The 26,486-nt window shown below is 35.9% G+C and overlaps 2 protein-coding genes across 2 annotated transcripts in view; one reads left to right on the forward strand and one right to left on the reverse strand.

Moving 5' to 3' along the window:
* The window catches only part of myo1ha (myosin IHa), a 35,433-nt gene that overhangs the window by 2,880 nt on the left and 6,067 nt on the right, over positions 1-26,486 (reverse strand). Inside the window, exons 2-30 of the mRNA XM_039771809.1 lie at positions 25,166-25,327; positions 24,260-24,375; positions 23,597-23,795; positions 22,248-22,328; positions 21,827-22,006; positions 21,437-21,535; positions 21,161-21,277; positions 19,583-19,654; positions 17,769-17,888; positions 16,424-16,491; positions 14,532-14,637; positions 14,333-14,413; positions 13,814-13,905; positions 12,367-12,461; positions 11,476-11,522; positions 11,289-11,369; positions 9,657-9,762; positions 7,795-7,912; positions 6,461-6,574; positions 6,123-6,199; positions 5,396-5,464; positions 4,878-4,962; positions 4,361-4,520; positions 3,641-3,724; positions 3,159-3,252; positions 2,592-2,647; positions 1,608-1,743; positions 1,289-1,359; positions 1,005-1,102 (exon numbers count right to left, since the gene is read on the reverse strand). Coding sequence (XP_039627743.1) covers positions 1,005-1,102; positions 1,289-1,359; positions 1,608-1,743; positions 2,592-2,647; positions 3,159-3,252; positions 3,641-3,724; positions 4,361-4,520; positions 4,878-4,962; positions 5,396-5,464; positions 6,123-6,199; positions 6,461-6,574; positions 7,795-7,912; positions 9,657-9,762; positions 11,289-11,369; positions 11,476-11,522; positions 12,367-12,461; positions 13,814-13,905; positions 14,333-14,413; positions 14,532-14,637; positions 16,424-16,491; positions 17,769-17,888; positions 19,583-19,654; positions 21,161-21,277; positions 21,437-21,535; positions 21,827-22,006; positions 22,248-22,328; positions 23,597-23,795; positions 24,260-24,375; positions 25,166-25,291 — 2,948 coding nt within the window. The 5' untranslated portion in view covers positions 25,292-25,327. The remainder of the gene's footprint in view (positions 1-1,004; positions 1,103-1,288; positions 1,360-1,607; positions 1,744-2,591; positions 2,648-3,158; positions 3,253-3,640; positions 3,725-4,360; positions 4,521-4,877; positions 4,963-5,395; positions 5,465-6,122; positions 6,200-6,460; positions 6,575-7,794; positions 7,913-9,656; positions 9,763-11,288; positions 11,370-11,475; positions 11,523-12,366; positions 12,462-13,813; positions 13,906-14,332; positions 14,414-14,531; positions 14,638-16,423; positions 16,492-17,768; positions 17,889-19,582; positions 19,655-21,160; positions 21,278-21,436; positions 21,536-21,826; positions 22,007-22,247; positions 22,329-23,596; positions 23,796-24,259; positions 24,376-25,165; positions 25,328-26,486) is intronic.
* The window catches only part of foxn4 (forkhead box N4), an 84,411-nt gene that overhangs the window by 2,532 nt on the left and 55,393 nt on the right, over positions 1-26,486 (forward strand). Inside the window, exons 2-4 of the mRNA XM_039771813.1 lie at positions 9,604-9,712; positions 14,372-14,574; positions 22,811-22,926. The gene's annotated coding sequence lies outside the window, so the exon portion shown is untranslated. The remainder of the gene's footprint in view (positions 1-9,603; positions 9,713-14,371; positions 14,575-22,810; positions 22,927-26,486) is intronic.

Here is a 26,486-nt window from a genome sequence, read left to right on the forward strand (position 1 = left end):
TTCAGCAACTGGTAAGATTAATGGAGACAGTCTCTGTGTTAATGTAACAGAGAATGGTGCAGAAGCACTGTTGTGGAGTTGTACATATGTACCGCTATTCTCCAGTGCTGGAATGTCCAAGTGTAAAGAGCCATTCTGAAATCCTTCTTACATGCTGCTGAAGTTTATTGGTATTTTGGTTCTGACTGTGTGCATTCCTCTAGGGTTTTACCCTAAAGAAAGTAACTTCACAGAATTATTAGAATTGTAAACCATGCATCAGGGTGGTTTATTTTTTGGCTAGAAATTTTAATAATTTGAACTTAAATGGAGAATAGTCTTTTTATTTATTCCTCCCCCAAACAACACCACCTTAACTTTTTAAGCAGGGAAGAGTGCAACCTGGACCTTGTTTTTATAAACTCTTGCAATGCTTACAAAGCCATAAACCACCACATGTCAGTTTTTCTAATCCTATTTCTGCTATGCAGCTGCCCGCATACAGAAATATTAAATGGTCCAAACAAACTCTTAAACAGACCATGGTGTAGCCGGAGTGCCTACTGTTTTGGCCCAATAAGAATGTTTTGATCATACGGACAGGGCTATGTTTAAAGCCGTTCAACCTATGGCCATTTGCTCAGTTTAGAGGAGTATGCATTAGGGTTGCCAAAGGTATTGAAATATTAAATATTGATTTTTAACATTTTACACTTATTTCAATACTCATTTTACATGATATTGATTCTGTAGCTTGCCTTATGAATGAACTTATATTATGTCATAGGTCTGGTTGAAGCCCTGTTTCCAGCCACTTGTCAATGGGATGACAACTTCAGCAGCAGCAGATTTTTTACCAGCACACTTAACTGAAAAAGAGGGCTGTTGGAGTGGCTTCTAGAAATACTATGGTTTTTCCAGCCTTGTTCACGTTATGTTTTCTTACTAGTTTAGGATGTAGGTCTGATTAAAATACTGCACGGCTTATGAACTAGGAAGCTAATATTTTGGGGGGAGGTGCTTACCTGCCTTGCACTACTTTCACAACACCTTGTTTGTTGGCTAGCGTGCACAGCTTGATCACTGTCTCAAACACGTAATCACACTGCAGGATTAGGTCACCCTGAAATACAAGGTAAATGATTAGCATTTCAAAAAATAACACCATTATGTGCTTCATGTCAGTGATTCAGCTTTGATGTGCAATTCTCATTTAAGATCTCTAACTGCTTTTCAAAATATACATATTTAATATATATGTAAATATATTAGTAGTTACCCTAAGAAGAAATGCTATGAAATTGCTTACTTTTTGTTTGTTGTCTGTGCAAGGAACGTGAATAACAAACACACCATCGCTCAGACTGCTGACAGATACCCCTGTAAAGAAGAGCTGTCATTACTAGATACAGTGAGTTTATATCCATAAGAAAAGTCATACAAACCCAGATTGCAAGAGAGGGTAGTATATACCGTAGCTCAATACGTGTTGACATCCTAGTGGTTTAATTCAAATAGTGTTACTAAAGGCTGATGAGTGGGAGTAATTCGGTTATGAAAAATGAAACCACTCTTTAATAGATAGATAGATACTTTATTAATCCCAAGGGGAAATAAGATGTTTTTACCCTTTAATGTGGAATATTCCACCTTCTGTTTGATCTTTGCATCTTCAACAACATAGGCAGCCACCTGTGTGAGAATGAGCTGCCGCGAGCGGGGCTTGAATCCATTTCGATCATATTTCACCACCTGGGTGCCATACTGTTGAATGAGAAAGTGCAGCATTAGGGGAATGTAGAAAGGGTTTGTTCATTTCACTCCCAATACCACTTGACCCAATAATATTAAAAAGGCATTTTAAAAGTCACAGTTTAGTGAGGCAAAAGTGGTGTGCAAGAGAGCATACCAAAAGAAAGGAAAACAAATCATCATCTGCCCTCAATGGGCCTTCCTAAGCAATATTTGCTAATTGGTGAGTGGTTTTTAGCATCGCAATAATCACCCTCTTTCTCTTTTTCTGTCACTTCAAATAATATATCTGACATTCAGTTACCCTGGAACTCTTGTCTCTAACAAACAAGCTGGACCGAAGGGGGGTTTATTTTAGACCAGGAACTATTGTTAACCAGGTCTGAGGTTCAGGAATCCCAGGGCTGTCTTTGAACAACCCCTCCCTAGCAACATGGATTTCCAAGCCTTGAGCCCTAGTGCTATAATAAAGGACCAGTGGGAAGCACATAAAGGACAAAAGCTTGCTACCACCTATCCAACTGAGGAAGCATCACATTCTAAATTATACTGTGTGTAATGTCCCCAGACAGTGACAGCTTAGGTTCCACTGGCATGGTCCCTGCTTTTTTTGGATATACTTTATTTATCTTTAAGGAGAAATTGTCTTTTCACGTGACTTTTGGGGGGGCTTAGGGTGCCTTACTGACCAAAAAATAATAAATGTTGTTAAACATATTAAGCATGCACACACTATGCAAAGTATGTAAAGAAACTATCAGAAAGTCTGGGTGAAGGAGGGTCGTGTAGACTTTGGGAGGGATTTCTTACATTTGCTAAATGAGGCTGTGGCCATTGATCTCGGATTTTACCAGACCTACCTTGATTCTCTCATTCCGAATCATTTGTAGTACTTTCATATTTATATCTTGTTCATCTAAAGGCAAAAGATCAGAGGAAACATGAAAATAACCCACTGGACATTAAGTGATGCTAAAATATGTCCACAGGGTGAAGAAAATGACTTTCAGTGGTTGGGTTAATGCATTTTTAGTTTCCCTTGGTGTTTCAGTGAATCATTGTGTTCTCTTGAGTGAGTGCTTATCTACTTTTTTATTTGTGACTTTACTGTTTTGTGATGACTCCACAGATTTACCAAAGTAAATTAGGAAGCTGATGTAGAAATCCACTGAAGATTACAGAGTAAGTGTTAGTGTGTGCCCTTTTAGATAGACTTTTTACTTCAAAATGGTAGAAGATGGTCTTTTGCTGTATTTACTGCTCAATTTTAATGATTCTTTTGAAAAAATTAATTTTCACTGAAATAGATTGAAGTTGATTTTCAGATTTTATCACAAGAACTCATTTTACCCAACATCAATGTAGACCATTTAAGGATATTTTTCCATACAGTTAACTAAAAGCAACAACACACATTATGTCCTCACTTAGCCTAGTGTCAGCAAATGGTTTGGGTAGAGTCTGTGAATAACCTTCCTTCTTTCCTTTGAATAATGTGCTGGCCACAACTTTGAGCTGCATCTGAAATGAAATATGCATGTAGGTCAATTTAATATTGCAGAAAAAAGAAGCAAGGAGAGTTTTTTCCCCCAGTAACAGCAAATACTGTATCATACCTGGCTACATTTTGGTTAGTTCAGTTCACTTACTATACGGTATACAGACCACAGTACAACATGATGTATAATTTCCCAGTTTGTCAATGTGTCACTCCTACAAATGTTCTTTATATAAGCTGTTTGAAAAATTACAGCTATTATAACCACTATTCTTTATATTAAAAAATGAGTATCACTCCTACTAGTTATTGGCTGTTTCAAAACATAGATGGAAATTGTTCCAGTTTAAAAAATATTTCGGCTGACAATTGTGGACTGAATGATAAATGTTTGCTCAGATTCATTCTTACCTGAGCTTTCCTCTGAGCACTGATCCCTTTAATGTACTTCCTCACCATATTTCGAAGGCAAATCTTGTGGAGAAGTTCAGATGTCTGTGAAGACAAGCACCAAAATAGTTGGTCGCCTGTTTATTATAGTTTTATTAAAATTATGCCAAATTTTAATTTATTCTTAACAATCAGTAACATGTGACAGAACCCCAAGTGGGGGTTCTTAACAGTCCTCCCCAATTATCTGGAAATTATTGCTTGGAAGATTTAAACTGCTATATTTTGAGAGCTTTTTGACACTTTGTTATATTTTGTTTCCTACTTGCCTTTGGAAGTTGACAAAGTTACATGATGGCTGAATTCTAATGCAAGGAAAGTGAAGTGATCATTGACACTAGAAAGTCTAAAGAGAACAGAATTTGCATGTACAAAGTATTGCAAAGGTCTGACCATTCATCCACTGGCATAGCTAACATTTTCTAGCTAGATTCACCATTGTACTTCCAGATCAGTACCTGAAACCTTTTATTGATGCACAAGATTCCCCAAAATACTCTTTGATACAAATAGCAATTTCCTAGCATATCCAAAGTGTAATAGGGCCTCGCACATGGACTGATTGGGCTAGCTATGATTGTCTGTAGAGTATTGTGTTCCCCCAAAAATTGACAAACTGAATATAAGTGATGTCCTGCTGCTAAAAATAATATGCTATACACAACCTTGTATATTTAGTACCTTTTCTAGCATGGCTGGAGGTTTGAGCCAGGACTTGTCCAACAGGTTTTTAGGCAGGTGATCTTTCAATTTAGTGAGGTAGTTGTGACGGACAAAGGTCAAGTACTCTTCATTCTCTTTGCAAAGGGGCTGGTTTCTGTACATAAAACCTTTAATAAACCTGGGAAAAGTAATGTACAATGAGGGTCCAAGATGGATAGTTTACAAGAAGCCAACAAAACAAAAAAGGTCTAATCCTGAAGGTTTTTAACTTCAAATATGAACTTTTGTATCCTTCTTCACTGCTACTTTGTTATACTACGACGTGGCCTCGAGCCTCTTTTTTATGTTGCAGTTGTTCAGTTGTTGCAGTTAAGTGTTCACATCTAATTAGTGTCTTTTGGATATGTATACAGTAATTGTGAAAGTCATTTCCTGCTGACGAGAGTTATGCATTCGCGTGGGAAAAGAGAAAAGACAAACTACTTACTGTAGTGTGACTTTAAAATAGTTATAATGAAACCCACTTCCTACTTACTTTTTAATAACTTTTACTGCCCATTCCCTCTTTTTGCGGTCCTTCCTGGCCTTCACTCCTCTCCAGCATGTCTCAATCTTTATAGCTGTGTAATGGAGTGACAAAATACTTGAATGAAGAAAAGTTGACCAACCTCTTGGTTACACTAGTTATAGCGGGATCTGGAGAGAGTCTTGTACTAAGTCACAGATGTGGAACTCTTTATAGCATCTGAATAGACAGAGGTTGACAAAACGCTCACTAATGAGCCTAAAATCAAACCCTCTCAAATATTAGTATTGCATTTTAAGGCCATTGGCTCATATCCCACTACTGGCTTGCAACGTGATCTTGAAAAGGGTTATTTAAACTGCCCAAGTTGAAGCTCCAAATACTGTATAGTGTTTTAAAATTTTTAAAATTTAAAAGGCAGTTGCATAAATGAACCATAAATAACTGATGAATTCATAGAACTATAACATTTAATGGCCAAAGGAAACAAAAGCATAGTGGTGTCATCTCTTTTGTACCATTCTCACCTGCTTGCTTCTGCCTCTGGTATTCTCCTTTCACTTTGTACCCTTTATATTTGGCTTGAACTTTAGTTGCTATAAAAAATAAATAAATAAATGCATGTTAGTGTCTATAAATAATACTTTTAACCAACAGGAGGTTATGTTTCTATTCATCTTTAGACTTAAAGCAGTTTTAATATATTGCACAAAACTAAAACATTAGACATAAGATACACTTTTTAAAGTTTTATTTCGGTGTGTGATGGCAGAACTATTATAGTTGGTAACATATCTGTTTGTTAAGGTAAGATAAATTTAATTAATGGCAAGTTTCTAATGACTTATTTTTTTTAACTATTCAGTTATTTTTTTTTGTTTATTTTTTCTTGAGAATTACTCAAAAGAATTCTTGGGTATGTTTGAAAACATTAGCCAGATCCACTTCAGTGTTTCCCTGTTACCTTGATGGCATGGATGTGGCAAACAGCTTGTGTTAGAAAGCCATGTCTGCCACTGTGTGACTGCAGGTGAACTCTTAAGTATCTAATATTAAAATCTAGTGTTACTAGGATGATGATTTAACTGTAGCATCTGCAATTTCGTAAGTAACGTGTGTCATGCTTTGTCAAACTTTAAAATAAATAAAAAATAAATTTTAGGTAATCTGTCCATTATAAACTGATCCCAGAGAAGGATTGCATCAAGGAAAGTGTTCTTTTTTTTTTTTACAAATCAAGAAAGCTTGTCTTACCTAGTTCATTTTTGCATATTTCAAATGCATCTTCAGTTGCAAAAAGTGTTCTTGGGTGCCGGATGAAGATCTTCGTTCTGAAAGGGAATGCAAAGCCCTGTGAGTGGGTCCTGCAATGCATTTTCTACAATGGTTAATGTTTCGATTAACATAATAACTAATCTGTGATTTAAGCAAAAAATATAATGAAAATTCGTACCAGTTGTCCACAAACTGTTTTAGTCCAAAGTAACCTTTTTGTGCCAATAGAGACATATCATGTGGAGGATGCAAGTGTCTAGTCCATTAATATCGGGCATATACCTTATCTTGACATATCCACCATGTTTGATTTTTACCTGCCAAGTTTGTACTCTTCAGGCTTGTAACCAATGTACTTCACTAGTGTCTCAACTCCCTGAGCTGGTGGACCATGCCAGTGAGGCCAGGTAGCTGGGCACAAGGGTTTGTATCTAATAAGAGAGAAGAATCGAGAGACAAGATGACACTATTTATTTTTAGCAACAGCAATTATATAGTGAGAGGCATGGTGGTGCCATTGTTTAGTTTGGTTAAATAGACTGTATCCCAAGGTAAAATTTTTGGAATAATTATTGTTAGCACTACTGCTTTATGGATCCAGCATCTTGAGTTTAAATGCCAAAACTGACTGCTGTCAGTGTGGATTTTCCTTCCATCTCTAAACTACTCCTGTGTAAACAAGTGTCAGTGAGTGGGCCCTGCAATATTCTGGTTATCTGAATAGGGCTGTTTCTTAGGAGGCACAGTCCTGATAGATAATAACAGAAGGCAGTCCATTCACAAAAGATGATGCTGGGATTCCCATGACCCAAGGACATGGAGTCAAATGGCCCTAAAAAAGAGAAGCTGCAACTGTCTATCATAGAAAATGGTCTTCCCACACCACAAAAATCAGTTGTCTGGATTACCTGTGCATTATCTCTATTTTGGCCAGTATAAAGGCCTCAGTGTGACCATGATTAAGCCCCTATCAGGTTTCTGCCATATAATGACAACACTGAAGAGTAGCTATGAGTATTTAAGGCTTATTCAGGCTGAGCTAAAAGTGCATTTGGAGGCTCAGAATCATACAGTGTGTATGTGCTGATGATTGAACCACAGCCTTGTGGTTTAAGGTGTAAGGCCTCACTGTTGGCCTTAAAAACTCTAAAACACTCTGACCTGAAAAAAACAGGAAGGCTTAGCTATGAAATCAGATTGCTGCACAGACAGATGGTTAATATATAATCTTCTACACTATACTGTATATTATGGTGTATTGAAAAGGAATTATTAATTTTTAATTTAATTTTTTTTTTTGGTGCATAGATAGTGATTCTGAAGTATTGCTCCAGCGCCCTGCATTCAGATTCCATCCTGGACATTGTCGGTGTAAAGTTAATTTTCCATGGATCTTGGGAGACTTTTCTCTTAGTATTAGGGTTTTCCCACATCTAAATGGTTGGTCAGCTGGAGACTAAGTTACCTTGATATGAATGTGTTAATGTGAGTACCCTTTGGTGGACTGGATCCTTGGCAATGGCCTCTGTGACATTGAACTGGATTATAAAGTTAAAAAATGATTGAATGGATTTTGTATGTATTTCATTGGTTATCAAAAATAAATGAGCCACTGCCCAAGACAGCGAGCACAAGAAAACTGAACTGTTACCTCTGTAGAAAGATCTCGTATCGGCGTCTGTATGCAAAGCCAGCACGTCTCACCCGTAAGTGCTCCATCAAGCCCAGGTACTTGACCTGATGTCGAATCAGCACATCATCGAAATGGCCTACAAGAGAGACATAACCTGCTTACAACTGACCTGCATCACTTGAGGATAGAAACCAAAGAAAAGCACCTGATATAGCATTAAGCTTGAAGAATTAAGTGTGGGCAGATCACACTTTGTTGAAATTGTTGTATGTAACAATTAAAAAATGAGGCAGTTTTTATTGTAAACTAGTCCGGTTTAAAATATAAGATAGAAATATTACTTTTAAGAACTATACTATGTGCATATTACTGTAGACCTATAAATTTTTAAGAATAAAACAGTTAGACTGTGAATTTAAGACTCTTATTTGTGTAATACAAACAGTTAACAGTTTCCCACCATTTCATTTTTATACCCAGAACATGGCAATCAGGGCTGCAATGCAGAAACTTGTTTAAAATTATTTACTGCAATTATAAAAGCGATCACATCAAAAAAACTTGACTTTTTTTCTTTTACAATGTTGCAATATACAGTAGAATCATCATTTATTTGAATGGGATTTTTTTTTGCCATTAATCAACAAAAAAACTTTTCAAAGTATAAACAAAATTCAGTATGATTTCTAATTGATTTCTATATGGGAAACAGGACTAATTTTATTCATTTCCCAGCCATTGCTGCATGACCAAGAGTGACTGGGAGTAAATGGACTTCATCAAGTAACAATTGTTTTAGAAAATATTGCACTCAGCTGTGGGCTCGCCAGCCTACAAGATTGGTGTTCTTGTGTAGGCATGAGGGGCAAACCACATATGTAAAGGTCCAGTTTGGATATGTGTGCTTACAGCAGTGAAAACCAGACAAACAAATACAAATGTTAAAATTAAAAGTAAGTGCACTGTCACAAACATCCAATAGGCAAAACCTAAAAAATGTAAGAAAATGCAGGAGCACAAAATCAAAAAAGGGATGTGCCAAGAGCCGAAATACACACTTGACTTAGCCCTTAGGAATGAGTCTGCCCTGCAGAAGTATAAACACTGGCCTCATAAGTAAGACTGCTTAATGGCCAAAGAAGAGAAAGGGGAGGTAAAGTGTGAAAGGATAATATGAAGGCCAGGCAAAGGCAGGTATCTAATGGATGCCTAAACTAAACATTTTGGACATAGCAGTAAGAGTTATATTTATTTCTACCTGAAAACATCATCTCACCATGAAGTGTGGTGGCAACTGCAGCATGCTAAGAAAAGTAGATGAAGCAATGCATCAAATTACTGGGAAATCCTGGTAATCAAAATTCGTCATACAAAAGAACGTAAAACATATGACCAAGTCAACTCAGAATATTGGTTGAGAATTGAACTACTGGGTGATTTTGCAGGGAAGAATGAACAGAAGTTTAACAGTTCAGATGAACAGAGTTGGTAGAGAATTTGGTAGAAATTGCATCTACTAGGTAAATGTGGGGTGCCTTTATCACATAATAACTGAAATAAGATTTCTGTGAATATTTGTGGAATTGCTTCTCTTCCTGCTTATTTATAATTAATTCAGAATTTATCTGTGGACATGTCTTCCATGCATCTAAGTGTTTTTTTTTTTTTTGTTTTGTTTTTTTGATCACCGAAAAAAAAATTCCAATTAAACATGTTTGTATTTACACTATAATAATCTTGGCAAAATATATCTGACCCCTTGCAATGCTTGATTCACATTGTTCATATTTGATTATAATATTCCTTATTGAATTTTTTTGGTTACAGGTCCCTATTTTCTCCATGACAGACTAATTAAAGAAAACAACATTGCATCTTACCTGCTTGTTTGGCATCGTTGGGTTTTAGACATCTTACGTAGGATGGTTCCTTAGAGGTGAGGATCTCTATTAGCTCCATCAAGCTGTTCTTAAACTGGGTGGCCACCTTCCAACACATATAGCATATTTTAGCCACTGTTGTGTATGCAGTTTTTCTAGCCTGACAACTTAAAGACTGGGCCAATGAGTCACTGCAGACTATTTAATTATGTAGACTATAGTAATACTATGACACATTGACCTTTTTTGAGTAGAAACATTTCAAACACTTGAGATGCATCTTAGCTGCACTTTTAAATGGAACATTCAACTCCCTTCTTGACATAGGAACTCGTTATAAAACACATTCATAACCCAGACTCTAAATGCTTGTGTCTACATGTACTTTAAATTCAAGATACCCTTCTGTTTCCTAAAGACATCCATTCAACTACAAAACTGCTATATCCTTAAAACTTGCTTCACCTTCATGTTGCTTCATTATTCCTTGTAATTCAAGGGTTGATGTGACATATTCTCATAAATTATATTAGTAGACCCCAAAAAATCACAAATTCAATTTGGTGCAAAGAAATTTAACAAAACATCAAAAGGTGATGTCAGGTGGGTGAGGGTGAAGAATTTATTGTGATGCACTCTTGTAACCAGTTTATTTCATGCCTTGAAGATGATTAGTAAAAAGTACTGTGTCCACAAACCTCTTCCAAGTATAAACAAAAATGTTCAGACAAGATCATTAAGGTTTTTAGTTTAACCTCAATTTGAAAGAGGGTATTTTGATGGAAAAATGTAAATATTCAAAATTAAAACCGTGAACATGAAAATTATCTAAAATATTTGGGAATATTGACAGACGCTGGGTCTACTTTGTGTTATAATGATAGCACATGTGGGCGTTCATTTAGAATTTTTTATTCTAGACAACTCAAATTGGAGTAATGATGAGACAAGTGTGTTACATTGTATGGTAGCTAGAAAACAAGAATGATGACAAAGGAGAGGAGTCTTTTGAGTCCATCAACCTTGTCAGCAGTATTAGGTTTAACTATTAGCTGGACAAAGTCTCCATTTAAAATACATTTCCACAAATCTGTTTGAAGAGGTCCTTCCCAGTTTTCATCTTATAATAACTTCCCTTGAATTGTTTTCCAGTGTCCTAAAGTGACATGCTCAAAAATATTCATACTTGCCCACATGCGTAATTTCCGTCATATGTTAGCTGGCCTACCAGTTACTTGCTATACCCTTGTATATGCTTGTTTTACATGACTACTGGTATTTAAACATCTTGTAAATTAGTATACAAAGTTTCATTAAGCATTCCACTCTATTTAGGACTATTAGCAGCGTAAGTCTAATGTAAACCTAAATAACACATTTTTATTTTCTGTTCTTTAAAATTGATTACAGCTTTGCTCCTATACCTTGGAAGAACCTCATATCCCACCAGCTTTCAATTTGTACTGGTAAAGGGATTTGCCTTCAATGTACATTTGCAACACTGTATGTGCTAGCACATTATGAAATCAATTCATGGAAAAATATACTACACCAATAATTGCTCTCTCTGCTACATTCTTATTCTCTACTTACAATGCTGTCTACATCCCCTCACCCTGCAGTTTTCCCTACCGTCTCCGGTCTCTTCCTGTTGTCCAGCTCCGAGAACTCAAAGCACACCTTAATAATACTATTCCTGGTTTGACACATAACCTGTAGTGTTCAAAAGAATAGCAAAAGTGGTAAAGCATAAACCTCCCAGTGTAGCAACCACCCATCAAGCCAAATACCCAGAAAGGAATAGAACTGTTTTTCTTACCTCTTTGAGATTTCTATACAAGAGATCATTGTTTTTATCCAAAAACCCTAAAGCAGAATGAAAACAGCTGTTTTTTTTCCCCATCTTTAGTATTAACCAGTTCAGTTCAGTTTAGTTTATGTCTATAATATGTAATGTCTATAATATATACATATACTGTATATACATATACATACATATATATATGTATATATAAATATACATATATGCATATATATAAAAATATGCATATATATATATATATATATATATATATATATATATATATATATATATATATACACCTTACCTCCGCTTAGCTTGCGAACGAGAGAACTAGAGAGCGGCTGTGGGCAAGGGCAGGGGAGGGGGGCAGGGGGAGGGGCCCTCTTCACTCACAAGTCAGTCTACCTCTCGGCCACGTGTTGGAGCATACCTTGCCTCCGCTTATCTAGCGATATCTGCTTGTTCAACAGACATTATCATCTACAGATTGTTAAGGAGTAACGTTTAAGAGAGAGAGAGAGATCAGAGCTATATGTGTTTTAGAGGGTAGCTACTGATTGCCAGAGATATCACAGCCACATGCTGTTCTGCCCACGTGAGGGACGCTCCCCTGTCAGTGCTAAACATGATCAGATCCAGTGTTGACTTTGCAGCGTACCTACCTTCCGCTTGGCCAGAATTACGGGCTTTTTTTTTTTATTTATTGATTGTGAAAGTTTATCCTGTTTCACTACTACGTACGTAGAGCCATGGGGAATGCTAGTGTATATATATTTGATGTATGTTTGTAATATATAATGATGTAAAGATATCTTCCTATTCTGATAAAAGTATTCATTTGAAAAGTTTTATGAAATACGATGAGAGTATAAACTGTACATGCATAAGGGAAGAGTTGTTCCTCACCAATGACACAGTAGGTGACTTCCCCAGCATAATGTAACAATCTAAAATCCATTCTTTCCATGGTCTTACGGGTCTTCTGATCGGCCAGTCGGTGCCTGTTTATTGAAAGACAAAAAAAAGTAAAGTGTTTTTTTTGTTTTTTTAAGAATTAATACATAAATCATTCCTATTTATTGTGCTGCAATAAAACAAACTAATGTGCCATACAGAGTCATTTGGTGGTTAGCCCCAAAAACCCGACTAATGCATTTTGAAATGTATTTGTAGAAACTATATTGTTTTTACTTGAATTATTTGTAGTTGCTGCTGCCTCATAGAGCATGGCCACTCTTTGCTTAGAGTTTGTATGTTTTGCCAGTCTACTGAAGGCTTTTCTCTGTTTTTTCTACTTTTCTCCCACATCACAAGGACAGATATCTTAAGATAAGTAAGAGCAAGTATATAGTTGTGTAAGTGGAAGGGTGTTCTATTCAGGATTAGTCCTTCATTGCACCAAGTTCTTCTAGTATGGGCTCTGGAACCCAGTGACCCTGCACTGGAAAATGCAAGTATGGGAAAATATAGTGGATCTGTAGTATGAAATATAAAAATGGGATAGAGTAGCTAATGTCTCAAAGTAAATAACACATTATAAGTGGATGTCTGCACAGTTGGTGCTAGGGTTTTATTTGTTAAATTAATTAGACCTTATTTTATACAGCAAACTTTACAGAACACATCAAATATAATCTCTAATCATAAGAAATGTAACAAGACGCATATAATTCAGAAAAGCAAGAAATAAGTTTGGAATGAAGCTCAACAATGTATCCTGTTCAACATGTTACAGGGTCCTTCTCTTTTTATTGTAATGATTTATATTTACAGCACCAGTGTGCTCTAGAAAAGTTTTAGGGCAATATTCTACGAAGTGAAATTCTTGTACATTAAGTACTGGTAAATAAAACTGATTCTAAATATTAAATCAAAGCATTTGAAAATGGCAACTATTTTAAGAGACTGAAATGTTTAAAAGAGTACTGATTTTGTAGGTCATCCTAAAGTTTGTTGTCATTAACATTTATCTTTGTGTGATCTATTGTAATATAATACTGCCATTGGCAATATCAGTTTGTAAAACAAAGTATATTGTCCTCCTTCTATAGTGAGTTCTATCACAAGGTTTCCTACATGGTAATTGAATAGAATACAGTTAATGCCATTTCTGTTTTGAAGATGCCTTTAGTCCAGAGGGCATTGTGCAGGGGTCATCTTGTATATCATTCTACTTTAGTCAGCGCAGTTGTTGCAGGGCACTTGTGTTATTAGTGCAGTGTACTAAATAATTTGTCCAACTCTCTCAATTCTTTTTACTCTTGATTATTCTTAAAGGTTTTACCTTGTGTTCCACTCCTGATTCTCTACACTAGAATTTAGGCCCTTAACTCAACAGATATTGGAATCTCACGTTACAAAGTGAGGGTGATTTCCTATCTTCTCCTCCATTTTATCCAAGAAAGTCAAATCTGTGGCTTCTCCTGGTCGCATGCACTCTTCATCCTTCAGCAAAAAGTAAAAATCCCACAGTGAATGATTAAATCATGTTACAAAGTGCCTTGTCAGTCATTATCTTATTAACAGTCTTTGTATGTTATACTATAGCAAACTTGTGACTGCGAGGTGGCTCCTGTATCACTTCTCTTGATGTTCTTTTCATTTGATGTTATTTCCTTGGAGGGGAAACAGATGTGGCCAGGATGCTGAAATGGCTGACTTGGCTGTTGTGTTGTCCAATTATTATTCTGTCTACACCTTGCATCCTTAAAACAGCTGCAGTTTTAATATTACTATATAAAAAGTCTCATGTATCTCATAAATGCTGCAGGGGTCAGTATCCATACAATGTTTTCCATTTAAAGTAGTCTCTAACATTTATGCGCGTCATGCTTACACATGTGGTCCTGAAGTGTAGTAGGTTCATCCTTACCAAAATTGAAATGATGCCTTTGTGCTTCTGTTCCACCAGGTCACAGATGATCCTATTGTTAAAGAACTGCACAGGTTCCCACTGAAAGTGTCCATATAACAGGAGATGACATTTGGGAAGGAGTAATCACCTAGGCACTTGTAGTCTATACATGAAGTAAATGTGCAAAAATCACGGGGAAGAGTAGACATCAGTTTACCTCAATCCCTTCAAGGTCATATTCCTCCTGCTCAGATTTTAAGGTAAGCTGAATGAAGAGCTGCTGCAGCTTCTCATTGCAATAGTTGATACAGAATTGTTCAAAACTGAAAAGTGAGAGAGAGAGAGAGAGATATCAGTCCCCCGCTAATATCAGTGATTCCTTCTAAATTAGGTACAGTAGAACAGCCAGAAGAATCCATAATGCCTAGACCCACAAGACTTAATCAGTTCTTGCTCTGTTCACTTCATACACCAAAGTATAGCATAATCCAAAATCTCCCTATTGTATGGAAGCAGACTACCATTAAATGTGAATTTCAGAAATGTAAACATGACACAGTTATGTTCCTTGAATTGACTATCTTTTCCTTCTGCTAAAATTTCCAGGCAACTAAATAGTCCATCCCTCTATTTATTTTCAATTCCAAATAATATGTCTTCTGCCACTAAGCTCCAGCATTCTGTGTGTGAATTTTCACTTTTCAAATCTAAACTTAAAACTCATTTGTTTAAGACTGCTTTTTCTCTTTGATTACAATTGCTCTGTCTGATTTTAACTTTTGTATTTTACTTTTGTTTATAATCTGTGTTTTTTCTGTTCAGTATCCTTGAGTGTTTAGAAAGGCGCCTACAAATAAATAAAATGTATTATTGTTAATTCTGTCTTGTTCTTGACCTCTGTGGCGATTTCTCCCAAGTCTACATCTTCTGTGTACTTAACTATTTTCTCCCTTGTCCAGAAATGTGCACATTAGCTTACTTGTTTACTTTAAATTGGCCCAGAGAATGTGTGCATGAGTGTTTCCTATGATGAGCTGGCATCATGTCCAGGACTAATTGTTGTCTTCTGTCTAGTGCTGTAAGGACAGGGATTGCCTCCTTATGATTCCAAACTGAATAAATGTTTTAGGAAACTGATGGATCGATCATGGGGATCTGGACAGTTAGTCTATAAATTAAATTGCTATTTATAACTGGGACAACATAGATACACAGTGATTGGTGATGTTCCATCATGAATCCAGCTGGACGGTGCATGTTTTATTTTAGGTACTCCTGTTTTTCTTCCAGATTCTCAACAACCTGTGTGTTAGGTATTTTGGTATCTATAAATTGGTACAGTGTAGTTTTATAGGCCCTGTGATAGACAGGTGCCCACCCTGACCAGGGCTGTTACTTCACATGTGACTATTGTTGCCATTATAGGCCCTGTCCCCCTAGTAGTTTGGAGAATATTTAAGTATTTTATGTTATTTGAAACTGATATAAAGTACTGGGCGCAATCCTAGCAACACGTGAGTATTATCAACAGAGGAAGCTTCTGTGAAATTGGGAGGTAGCAGACTAATTTTACAGTGTTAGCTTCATAGATTGCAGCATCCTGAAAGTGGATTCCTGAAATATTGTGTTTAGTTTCACTGGTGGAAAATGCTCATCAAGTAAAAATGGAATTTAGATAGAAAAATCCCAGAGAGCAATGGGTCCAGAATGTTTCAAGTGATGAACGCTGGCGCTCACAAATAATTTTACACAGCAGTATTAACCAATTGTGATTTTGCTCGTTCAGAGATGCTGGTGATGTTGTGCACACAGAAGAGATGTAAAGTATGGTGGTGTTTAGAAGAAACTTTGCAGACAAGAAGTGTCATAGACATGTCCTACACACTAATTTCAATGCCAGTTTTGCAGCACACGTCTCATTTCAGATGAGACGTAAAGATATAGTCATGCTTATTGTCATATACAGTTACCATTATCTGGCATGCCAGCTGGACTGTGGAGCATTCACAAAAGTTACTTAATCTTATCCTAGCATGTAGTATTTATTACAAGTTCAAGTGTGAAATTCCTATGGAAAATTTGCAGAGAGCCATTATAAGTAATGTGTACCTGTTAATGGAGAAGACTTCAAAGCCATAGATGTCTAACAAGCCAATCACGGTTTTACGGGTGGCATCCTGAGGAAAAAGGGTAATGAAAAGGGAAATCAGCAGAGCAAATAAAATGTCTTACACATCTGTTGCTTCCTTCCCTGCATTGCTCTACATCAGCATCTTCTAATATACTCCGCTGTCTAGACTTCATAGGAGCTGGAATGTCCTGACTGCTAGCCTATTTAAAGAAATTAAACACACTGGGACTGAACAGCCTAAATGTTTCATTGCTTTAACCATTTCCTAATTACATGACAAAATGCAACAAAAGTATTCCAAAATACAATCCTAGTGGAACTGTGTATTATGCTTTCTAAATGAACACTGTCACAAGTTTAATTACAAGCATAGCATTAACCAGTTAGAGAATAAGCAATTCAAGAGGTTTGCTGTGAGTCACACACTGAGGTAAGCTGAAATGGTTGCATATGATGTACTGCTTAGTGGGTCTTGCACCCGAGCACACTTCTTGCAGTAGTTAGAATCAAGCCTGGTATTGCTTTTTTTTTCTAAATTTTCAGCTTCATCAAATATCAAGTGCCTTACACTTAGTGAATATGACTATTTTTGTTACATATCTACTGTCTGGCCTGTCATTTAGTTCAGTTTATTCTTGTATAGGGCTTCTTCATAAGCTGACTTACATTTAACATAATGGAAATGTAAAAAGAGAAATGATGGAGGTAAATTGTGCACTTAAGCCTAGAAGTCAATAAATGATGATAAAAAAATAAGGTGATTACTGCCAAGCCTCTAGTCCAGTAGCTAATGCTTTTTTATTCTTATTGGTTTCTTAATCCAAGCCCAATTTGTGACTCAACTTAAACAGAGATTCTTTATACTCTGCAGTTGTTTGCAAAGGTACTCTCCGAGGTCAGAACTGCCTCTGCAATTATTAAGGTATCATTTGCCCTACTGTTTACTCAGTTTGTTGTTGAACTGTCAATAATAGGATACAGATAATAGTGCTAACTAATCAGAAAAAGCAAATTGAAAAGAAAACACAAAAAGCAAATAAAAACTTAAAACTAGCAAAAATACAAATATTTTGAAATGTTTTATATATGATCTCACACTATGGCTCTTTTCTAAGTGTAGAATAAAAAGAACAAAAAAAAAACAGTTTATGTCTTATACACTGAAAGTTAGTACTATTTTAACTGCACAGTTGATTGCTAGGAATGTTACATCAAGGACTGCACACAAAATAAACAATGTTAAAATGTCTATTTCTGATAACACAATATTTGTAAAATAACAAAGGTGCCGCAGTTCCCCTCCAAAATGAGGTCAGAATTCACCTGATTTTCCAAAGACTCATTGATCTTCTTCACCAGCCATGTAAATGTACGCCCATAGATTGCTTTGGCCAGTGCATCTTTGGCATAATATGCCTGGTCCACATCTAAAGGGCTAAGCACCTGTAGATAGGAATGCATGCAAACAACAAAAAAAAAAAAATTACATTAAAAGGCACTCCTCCTAAGGAATGTGACGAAATTTTCTTCCATTTTCTATTGTTACTCATTGCTTCTGCGTTGATGCCAACCAAAGCACCAGGTTGGCAAACAAACTGTCACTATACTAAATAACCTGGTTAGCCTCCTTTACTTCACTGCCAGATTGAAATCAGTGTTAATTAACCAAAACACACTTGTTAACACATCAAAATCCTCACAACCATCAGAAAAATAATTTATCTTCGCTATATACCAGCTAAGCAAAATTGTAACTTTCATTGTTCAATTGTATGTCACAGAAGGTGACTTAAGGAGGTTTGGCATCAGGAAGGGCATCTGGTTACTAAAAATTAGTGCACTAATACACCAAATATCTGGGGGCAACTGGTCATCCAGGGAGAAACCAGAAAATTCCATATTTAATTGATAGAGGTTGGTATATTACTGTCCTAAAATGCTAGAATTTTATTGATTCTGATCAAAATTCTCTTGTGTGTACTTCCATTTTAAAGAGTATGATTTCCCAGAATGACTAAGAAGTCCGCTTTTCTAATTCTTTTTTTTCCCCCCATTTAAAATTTGTAGAAAGTGTAAAAATGCTTTGGACAAATTTTGTAAAAGTTTTGACCTGTTTCCAATCTGTATACTTTCCTCAGGGAAAGCTTTTCACATGCATGGCACTGCGAGGTCACGTTTCTTGGATATGCCTAAAAACAATATGCAATTTACATTATTTAATTAAAATGTTTTTTTGGAAGTCTCAAATTTTTATTGTAATCTAAGAATTCATGCATTCATTGATGTGATACCCACTCTATCTCCTGTTTCTAACAGATATTTAGGCAGTGTTTACATCAGTCAATTGTTTTTTTGATTTATAAAATACAGGCTATGGAGCACAGTTGCCAGTCATCAGAGAATGGTGGAAGATGTGTCTCCCATGGGCCAAAATTTTTTTTTTTTTTTGGTAAAGCACATAACAATTGCTTCTTGTGTTTACAAATTTGGTTGGAATTTAGCATTTGATCCTTGCTTATTGTGGTCTATTTATTACATGTTACATGGTGCAAAGGATTTGGTATGCAGAAGAGCCATATAACACAATCAAGAAAGGTACTCTTGAGGTTTGGGTCTGCTTTCTCAAGTGTTCATAGAAAAATAAGAGTATGGTTACTGTGTTTAGGAAATCATGCAGTTCAACCTTTTTGATAATGCTGAGATAAAGAAGGAGTTGGTCATTATGTTATTTCACATGAAACAGATTGGTCTATGTGATAAGAATTTAAGAAGGGAGCACTTAAGTGCAATTAGTACATTCTTGTTTATCAAGTTGTCTGTGGCAACATGTTGCATGGAAAGTACACCTTATGTTTAACAACAATACTACTACTAAAGTCCTGATTATGTCTATTGCTACCCTATATGTTCACACTCTGCCATTTCTTTTAATAAGAAAATAGTTGTAGATATCTTTAAAAATTGGAGCATTATGGACACTAGATAAGCTATCACAAAGCTGTACCAGGCCATCAGCTGTGGTAAACTCATATCTCAAAACATGTACAGTCGAGCAAAAGTAGACTTAGTAAACCACAATTTCTTGATAAAATACCCCCTCTTTGTATTGTTACAAAAGACAATCTCTCATCCCTTACCTCTTCTGTACTTGTTTCTATTTTCCTGTGAGTAAGAGCTTCTTGTAGTGCCACCAAGGGGACTCCCAGCAACTAAACCAAAAAAAGATCTTGATGTAGAACCTTTAAATATTTTAGTGATGAGCCCCAAAAGATAAATAATAATAATAATAATAAAGACACACAGTGTTTTTCAGTCATAAAACATTTGTGCTGACTTCACTGCAAACACATTCTTTTGGAGCTAGGCAGTAGAATTATCACTGTCATTAACACAGTCATTACACTCATCTTTTATCTTTTACTATTATTAGGACAAAATCAAAAGACTATTCTCATTCATTTATTCTTTTTTATTTTTTTGCGGATTAAGTGATTTTAACCATGGGGCTCATAGGAAAACATGGATACTAAATGAAGATGAACAGTTATTTACCAAAATAAGAAATAAAAAATATTGGAACAAAAAAAAGTTACATTTCAATTGCTAATATTTGTGACATTTGCCTTGAATTCAGTTATGTTTTTAACTTCCATACTACTGATTATCTAATTGCCCAAAGACTTGACATAATTTTCTACAAGTTTTCAAGCTGTTTAGAGGCACAGTTAACAAAGTGTATGTAAACTTCTGACCCACTGGAATTGTGATATAGTCAATAAAAAGTTAAATACTCTGCCCTGCACAAAGTAGATGTCTTGAACTATATGCCAAATTTGTAGTTACTGTAGTATAACATCTGTGGAGGGGTTATAAAATGAGTTTTAAAAAATTCACCGTAAGTGTATGTAATTTTCTGACTTTAACTGTAATTATAATCTCATTAAAAGCATACCTGCAGCTATAATGATCAGTGTCCCACCATGCATCCTACATTTCTTTGGAAAGGAGGCATACTGTATACAATTTGGACAAATACTACAGCTGAAAAAAAACACTCCATTCCTTCTCATATATAACACATGCTGCATAAAATTAAGAAAATGTTTTGTTGTCTACCTAAAAACTATGGCAAAACTGAAGAAAAAAAAGTTGGTGCAATGCAGTTTAAGAACAGCTGTCTTACAGCTTATGTTCCTTTCTACCAGTAGGTGGCAATAGATTGCCAATAGGGTGTCACTTGATGAATGCGGTGGCTGGCTGTACTGGCACTTTTTGTCATACAGAGTATGAAAATCTACATATTATATTGTATGTCCCTGCATTATTCATAGACTCATTCACTTTTTATCACTATAGTATAATCAAAACTGTCATGTAAAATGCTCTGTTCATTTTCAGATTTTAAAAGACATTTTATAAAAAGTTAAACTAAGTAAAAATAGCTAAAATTCACTTTAGCTTTCATCCATATTGTAGCATTATGGTCATGGAACCTTTACAGCTATAATATTAAATCAACTGAAGCCTTCACTAAACAAGTTAATACTGTATTTTAAAACCATAAATGGAATAAGGTTGGAACAGTGGATACAAGGATCAGGAGCACTTCAGGTTTGGGTATGTGTTGGCCTGCAACATTACTATTTGATGAGAACTATAAGTTTTACAGCTCCATGTTCACTAGCTTCTCTCTCCCTAGTCATAGCCGTACATACCTTTGAAATCCACCGGAGTTCTGCATTACCACTCAACACGGCATTCCCACTTTTGCCGTCGTCTTCATATTGAATATTTCCTAGGTGTAATACACTGGCAATGATTCCAAAAAGATGCTTTAACAGGAAGCATAAAGACAAAAAATGTTAGACTCTGTGAACATGTGAAACCTTGTGTTTATTGAAGCTAAATGGTGTGATTTTCACTCAGTACTAATTAGGTTGTTGTTTTGGTGGTCTTGGGACTTTTCTTTAATTCCAATTTGTCTGGCTTACCTCAATATCATTTTCCCCAAAGCTAATGATGGAAAGGGCTTTGCGGACAGTTCGCCAGTCAAGCTTGTCATTGATTGAGCTTACTTTTGCACATTCTCCCTGTTCATAGGTTGAAATAGAAAAAAACAGAACTCAATTGACCTCATTGTGTTGTGGTGGTGGATGTCAAAGAATACTGTCATTTCACAACAAATCATTAAAAATAGTGACATATACTACAGCTTTCTCACCAAGAATTAAACATCACATTACACTAATCTAAAATATATAAATTAGATTACATTGACTTTTTATTGTATTCTAATATAACTGTGCAAATGGATGTAATGCTCTTTCAGTGCATCATTAATTACCAAGCAAGCACAGTCCAACAGCAGGAGGTATCCTCACCTGTACCAAGTAACAATACTTCTGGGCATTGCGTTCAAGCCCCAGCCAGCGCAGCAACTCATCATCACCACCCGACAGCAGCTGATAGAAGATGTGAAAGTTCCTTTCTCCGTGATTCTGGTGGACAACTCGCGATTTCTCAAGCAGGTAGCTCAGAATGTGCCCACCCACTGCTTCCCCCTAATGAATGAAAAACATGCACTGGCTGTAAAGTAGGCAGATGGAGAGTCATATAACCAACTGAACCATGGAAAGAGCATCTCCTTATGTTGGTATTAAGTTGAGTTGTGATCAGACTGCCCAAGGTTTGCAATGCTGGAAGTTAATACCATAGGTTTTGTTGATAAAAAGTTTCTGAAGTGCTTCTAAAATGTATGCACAACACTATTTTCAACTGATCATAGTGCTTTATTCTACGTACCTTGAAATCAAACTGAATGTCCATGTATTTTCCAAAGCGACTTGAGTTATCATTCCGGAGGGTCTTGGCATTTCCAAAAGCCTGCAAGGAAGACCAAGCTATATGATTCTAGTTGGATAAGAGCACATACTGATACAATTTATTTCATTATGAAAGCTGTCTATATTTTAAAAAAAATCAGACAAATTAGAAATTAGATGAGTTACTATGACCCAATGGCCTCCATTTTCAACCATATTGATACTGATAGACATACAAATCTAGTAATCCTGAAGCTAAAACCATAACCAATGAAGCAATAAGGAGAATAAACCAGAAAATGGAAATGCTCATTCAAGTTCAATCCAATGCTACCATCTCTGTGATTATGAAATGGCTACATAATGCAAGAGTTACATTATGAAATGCCACAGGTCACAAATAGTTGGGGGTCTCAGATTAGTTTATCATAAGCCATTTATTAGAAGAGTTGTATAACGGGTCAAACATCGATTGTATAGTCTCTATATTTCTGTACCAGTTTTTAGTAAAAGTTTTAATTACATTTTTTTTTTATTAATCAGGAGTATTGCAAAAAATGAAGATTAAAAATCTGTGGGGAAAATGAGAATGAGGACAGAAAAAGTGCACTTGGTGTCATCTTGCCATTCTTTGTTCATCAACTATCCACATTCATAAGGTAAGCCCTCCCTTTTTTTCTTTCTCATTCTACTCACATTCTTGCTGTACATCTAACAGACTGTGAACAGGTGAATGTATTTCATTGGATGTTGTCGACTCAGACTTCAGGTAAGGCACCATACATGGATTTCTTGTATCTTGGAAGCTGGATACAGAATCAGCATATCATTGCTGGAGACAAAGGACACATGTGGGTGGCTGCAGGCCTGAGGATTCATTGCAGTAGTTGTTAAACTCGCTTACAGTTCACACACACCAGTTCTGCTTGAAGCAAGCAAGTGTTCATCCTACTACTTTTTCCATATACGATTTCCTTCAGGAATGATACAGTTATATGATATTCTATTAGATGTCCCAGCATTTCACAGAACCTGCTTTTAGTCACTTCGTGCTTGTCATTTGCATTTGACTGTAATTGGATGTGAATGTTTTGGGGAAGAGTACAATGCAAACCAGTTGAAGTTATGAATCCATGATAAAGGGCTCAATTGAAATAAAAATTGGCTCACAGTGTCACATCAGCGGTCCTCAATGAATGAATGAAAACCAAACTCAAAACCACTCATGCTTCATGAGTGTAATGAATCACTCACCCTTTAGGTCCTAATGCTACTGTAACACTTGGCTGTAACAATTGATTCCTGTGTGCTTGTACTGCCTGCACTCACCTCTAGGACTGGGTTAGAATGGAGAAGACGATCACGCACACTCTGCAGCTGGTCGCTACTAGGGCAAGTCACAGCATAATACTGCAAAATTTTTTTGGATGCCACAGTTTTTCCAGCACCACTTTCCCCTGAAATGAGGATGAAGTGGTTGTTGTACTCTGTGAGCATTGTCCTGTAAGCATTGTCTGCAAGGGCATAGCTGAAACAAAACACAGACAAAAATATCACCTTTAAAAGTGTGGCCATTCACATCCTGGTGGCCTTTTAGACCAATTGTCGAGAGTAATAAATGAATGAACAATTAAGGGTAATCACTTAAATTTAAGTATTTTAACACTAGTAAGTATTTTTGTTATTTCTAAATTAATAATACAGAACAATTGCAACACATAATAATGTAAGTGATTGTATTTTTAATTATCAATAATGCAGTAATACATGTCAGGAAGGCTGGAGAGGGAGACTTTAAGGGAATAAAAATCAGACTATTGCAAAGCAGTCATTCAGTTTCTTTGTTTTTTTTTATAGTTTATAGCACCATTCATGCCATAAATCAAGTAAACATTCCTCAGAAATGCTGCATATAAACACACACACACATACACACACACAGCGACTCTCATGACTGGTGAAAATACAAATAAATTGATACTTCCTGCTTACAGATGAGGAGGCAACTCAAAGAAATTGACTCCCATGTAAAGCTCCATCTGTTTCAAAGTGTAGATTTCCAGGTCCTTGTAAGGATTCATAGATACCAAGAGTGTGCCAATATAGGTCTGCCAAGTTGAAAGATAAAGAGAAATGAAGATAGAATATGCCACATTTCTTGTTCCTTTACTTCTAAAAGATGTCTGACAGTGGAAACACTTGTATTAACTTAATAAACATCATGATTATTTTAAAACTAAACTAGGCTCATTCACACAAATTTCAAAAACAAGGAGGTTAAACCAGTGTGGCTTTGAGTAAAGTAATTATCCTGCTTTCAGGATTATTTCGATTAGTATGAATTTAACCCATTTATTTTTTATGTAACTTGTGTTACTGTTACAGGAGCCCAAAGTCAGTGATCAGCTACATAGAGCTGCCAGTCCTTGATAGCATATGTCAGTCCAATGCATAGCACATACATCAGTCATACCAGGCCAATTTTGAGTTGCAAAGTAGCTTAAATCACATATGTGTAAGGTTTAGGAGTAAACCGGTGAACCCAGAGAAAACCGATGCAGACACAGTAAAAACATGCAAACTCTATAGGCAATGCTCAGGCAGGTCCCCCAAGGTGTGAAGAAAAGAGGCTAATCAAAGTGCCACCTGCTACCCTGGCAGTAAAAATTAAATTTGAAAAGGCAGTATTAAAAATCGTTATATAATAAATACAACCACATTTTAACTGTTTTTATTTTTTAAAGACCCTGTTTGAATAAGATGGATGTTTAAAAAAATGATCATTTTTGTGTTTCATTTTTGTGCACCCACTGACTTAAATAAGTATAGACTATGCTGTATTCCTCACGAGGGCTATTCTGTAGTATGTGATCTGCATGGAATATGGTGTATATTTACATAGATAAGATTCTCGCGGAATCGTTTGCGCAAGTTGTCCAGGAAGGCAGTCTCACTGGTGAAAGAATCAAGCAACACAAAATCCTGGATTCCAACTCGATCCCTCGCTGTTAGGGCTCCCTCCATGTTCAGCTGGATTCTGCTCCCCCGCACCTCTGGACTCTGAAAGGTATAACCTTTATTACAAAACAAGTAGTTTCAGGAGAGATGACATAAAACACAGTTGATTCCAAAGTTGTTCACTCATCAAAGTCAAAGTGAGCTTTATTGTTATCTCAACCATATACAAGTATACAGATAGACAGAATTTCGAAGCTCAGGGTCCACAGTGTAACAACATGATGTGCAAATAATAAATTAAAAATAGAATTAAAATTAAAAAATTAAAAATTAAAACACAAACAAGACAAGACATTGTGCAAAGATAGGACAAAGAAGTAGCAGCAATATTGATGTGTAAGATATGTAATATAATAAATAAATAATAGATATAGATAATACAGAGATTATCAGTGTATGATAATAGTTGTGTCAGCTGGTGAAGTGAAGCCTTTGCTTGTCCTTTATTTAATAAAAGATAACATGAATTTTTGAATTTTGAAGAATAATCATCTGACATTAAAAAGTTTTTAGAGATACCTTTCCAGGACTGTTGAGGGAGGCAAGTGCTGCATGAATAAATACTATTCTGTCTGCAGATGCACATGAGAAAATGTATGCCCGCCTTATACAACTGATAATTGGTTTAAAAATATAAATATACATTCTTTATCAGAGACAGAAAAGCTGTCAATGATTACCTCAGTAATCATGTTTTTCTTTTCCAGAAAAGATTCAGTCTATACATAGTATTTTCTCATTATCCCATTTCTAAACCTTTCAGGTCAAACTGATAATCAACAATGTCTTTATTCCAGAAACATTTGTATTTTTTTTTACTACAAATGAAAATATGTGAACTGTCATATTTATGTTTCACTAATCTAGAATTGCCAACTAACAACTAGATGGAAACCCATCTTATGTAGTGTCTTTTAAAGTGTACACAGTGCCAGAGTAATGAAGCAGTTGAGCAGAAACCTCCATCACACAAGCAGAGTGTCAGATGGGCAAAATAAATCATAAAGTCATGAACCATGACTGGTAGGTAGGTGGTAGGGTTAGTACAGTATTGCCAATGTAAAATATAGCACAAAACGGTGATACCCATTGACAATCCCTGTACAAAGTGGCAATGTAAAGTTACAAAATTAACAATAAAAATGAATAACAACAAAAACTTTAAAAACAACACATCCAGTAATTACATGAAATAAATCAG

Source organism: Polypterus senegalus, chromosome 12 (genome assembly GCF_016835505.1).
Source record: "Polypterus senegalus isolate Bchr_013 chromosome 12, ASM1683550v1, whole genome shotgun sequence".
Taxonomy (NCBI): domain Eukaryota; kingdom Metazoa; phylum Chordata; class Cladistia; order Polypteriformes; family Polypteridae; genus Polypterus; species Polypterus senegalus.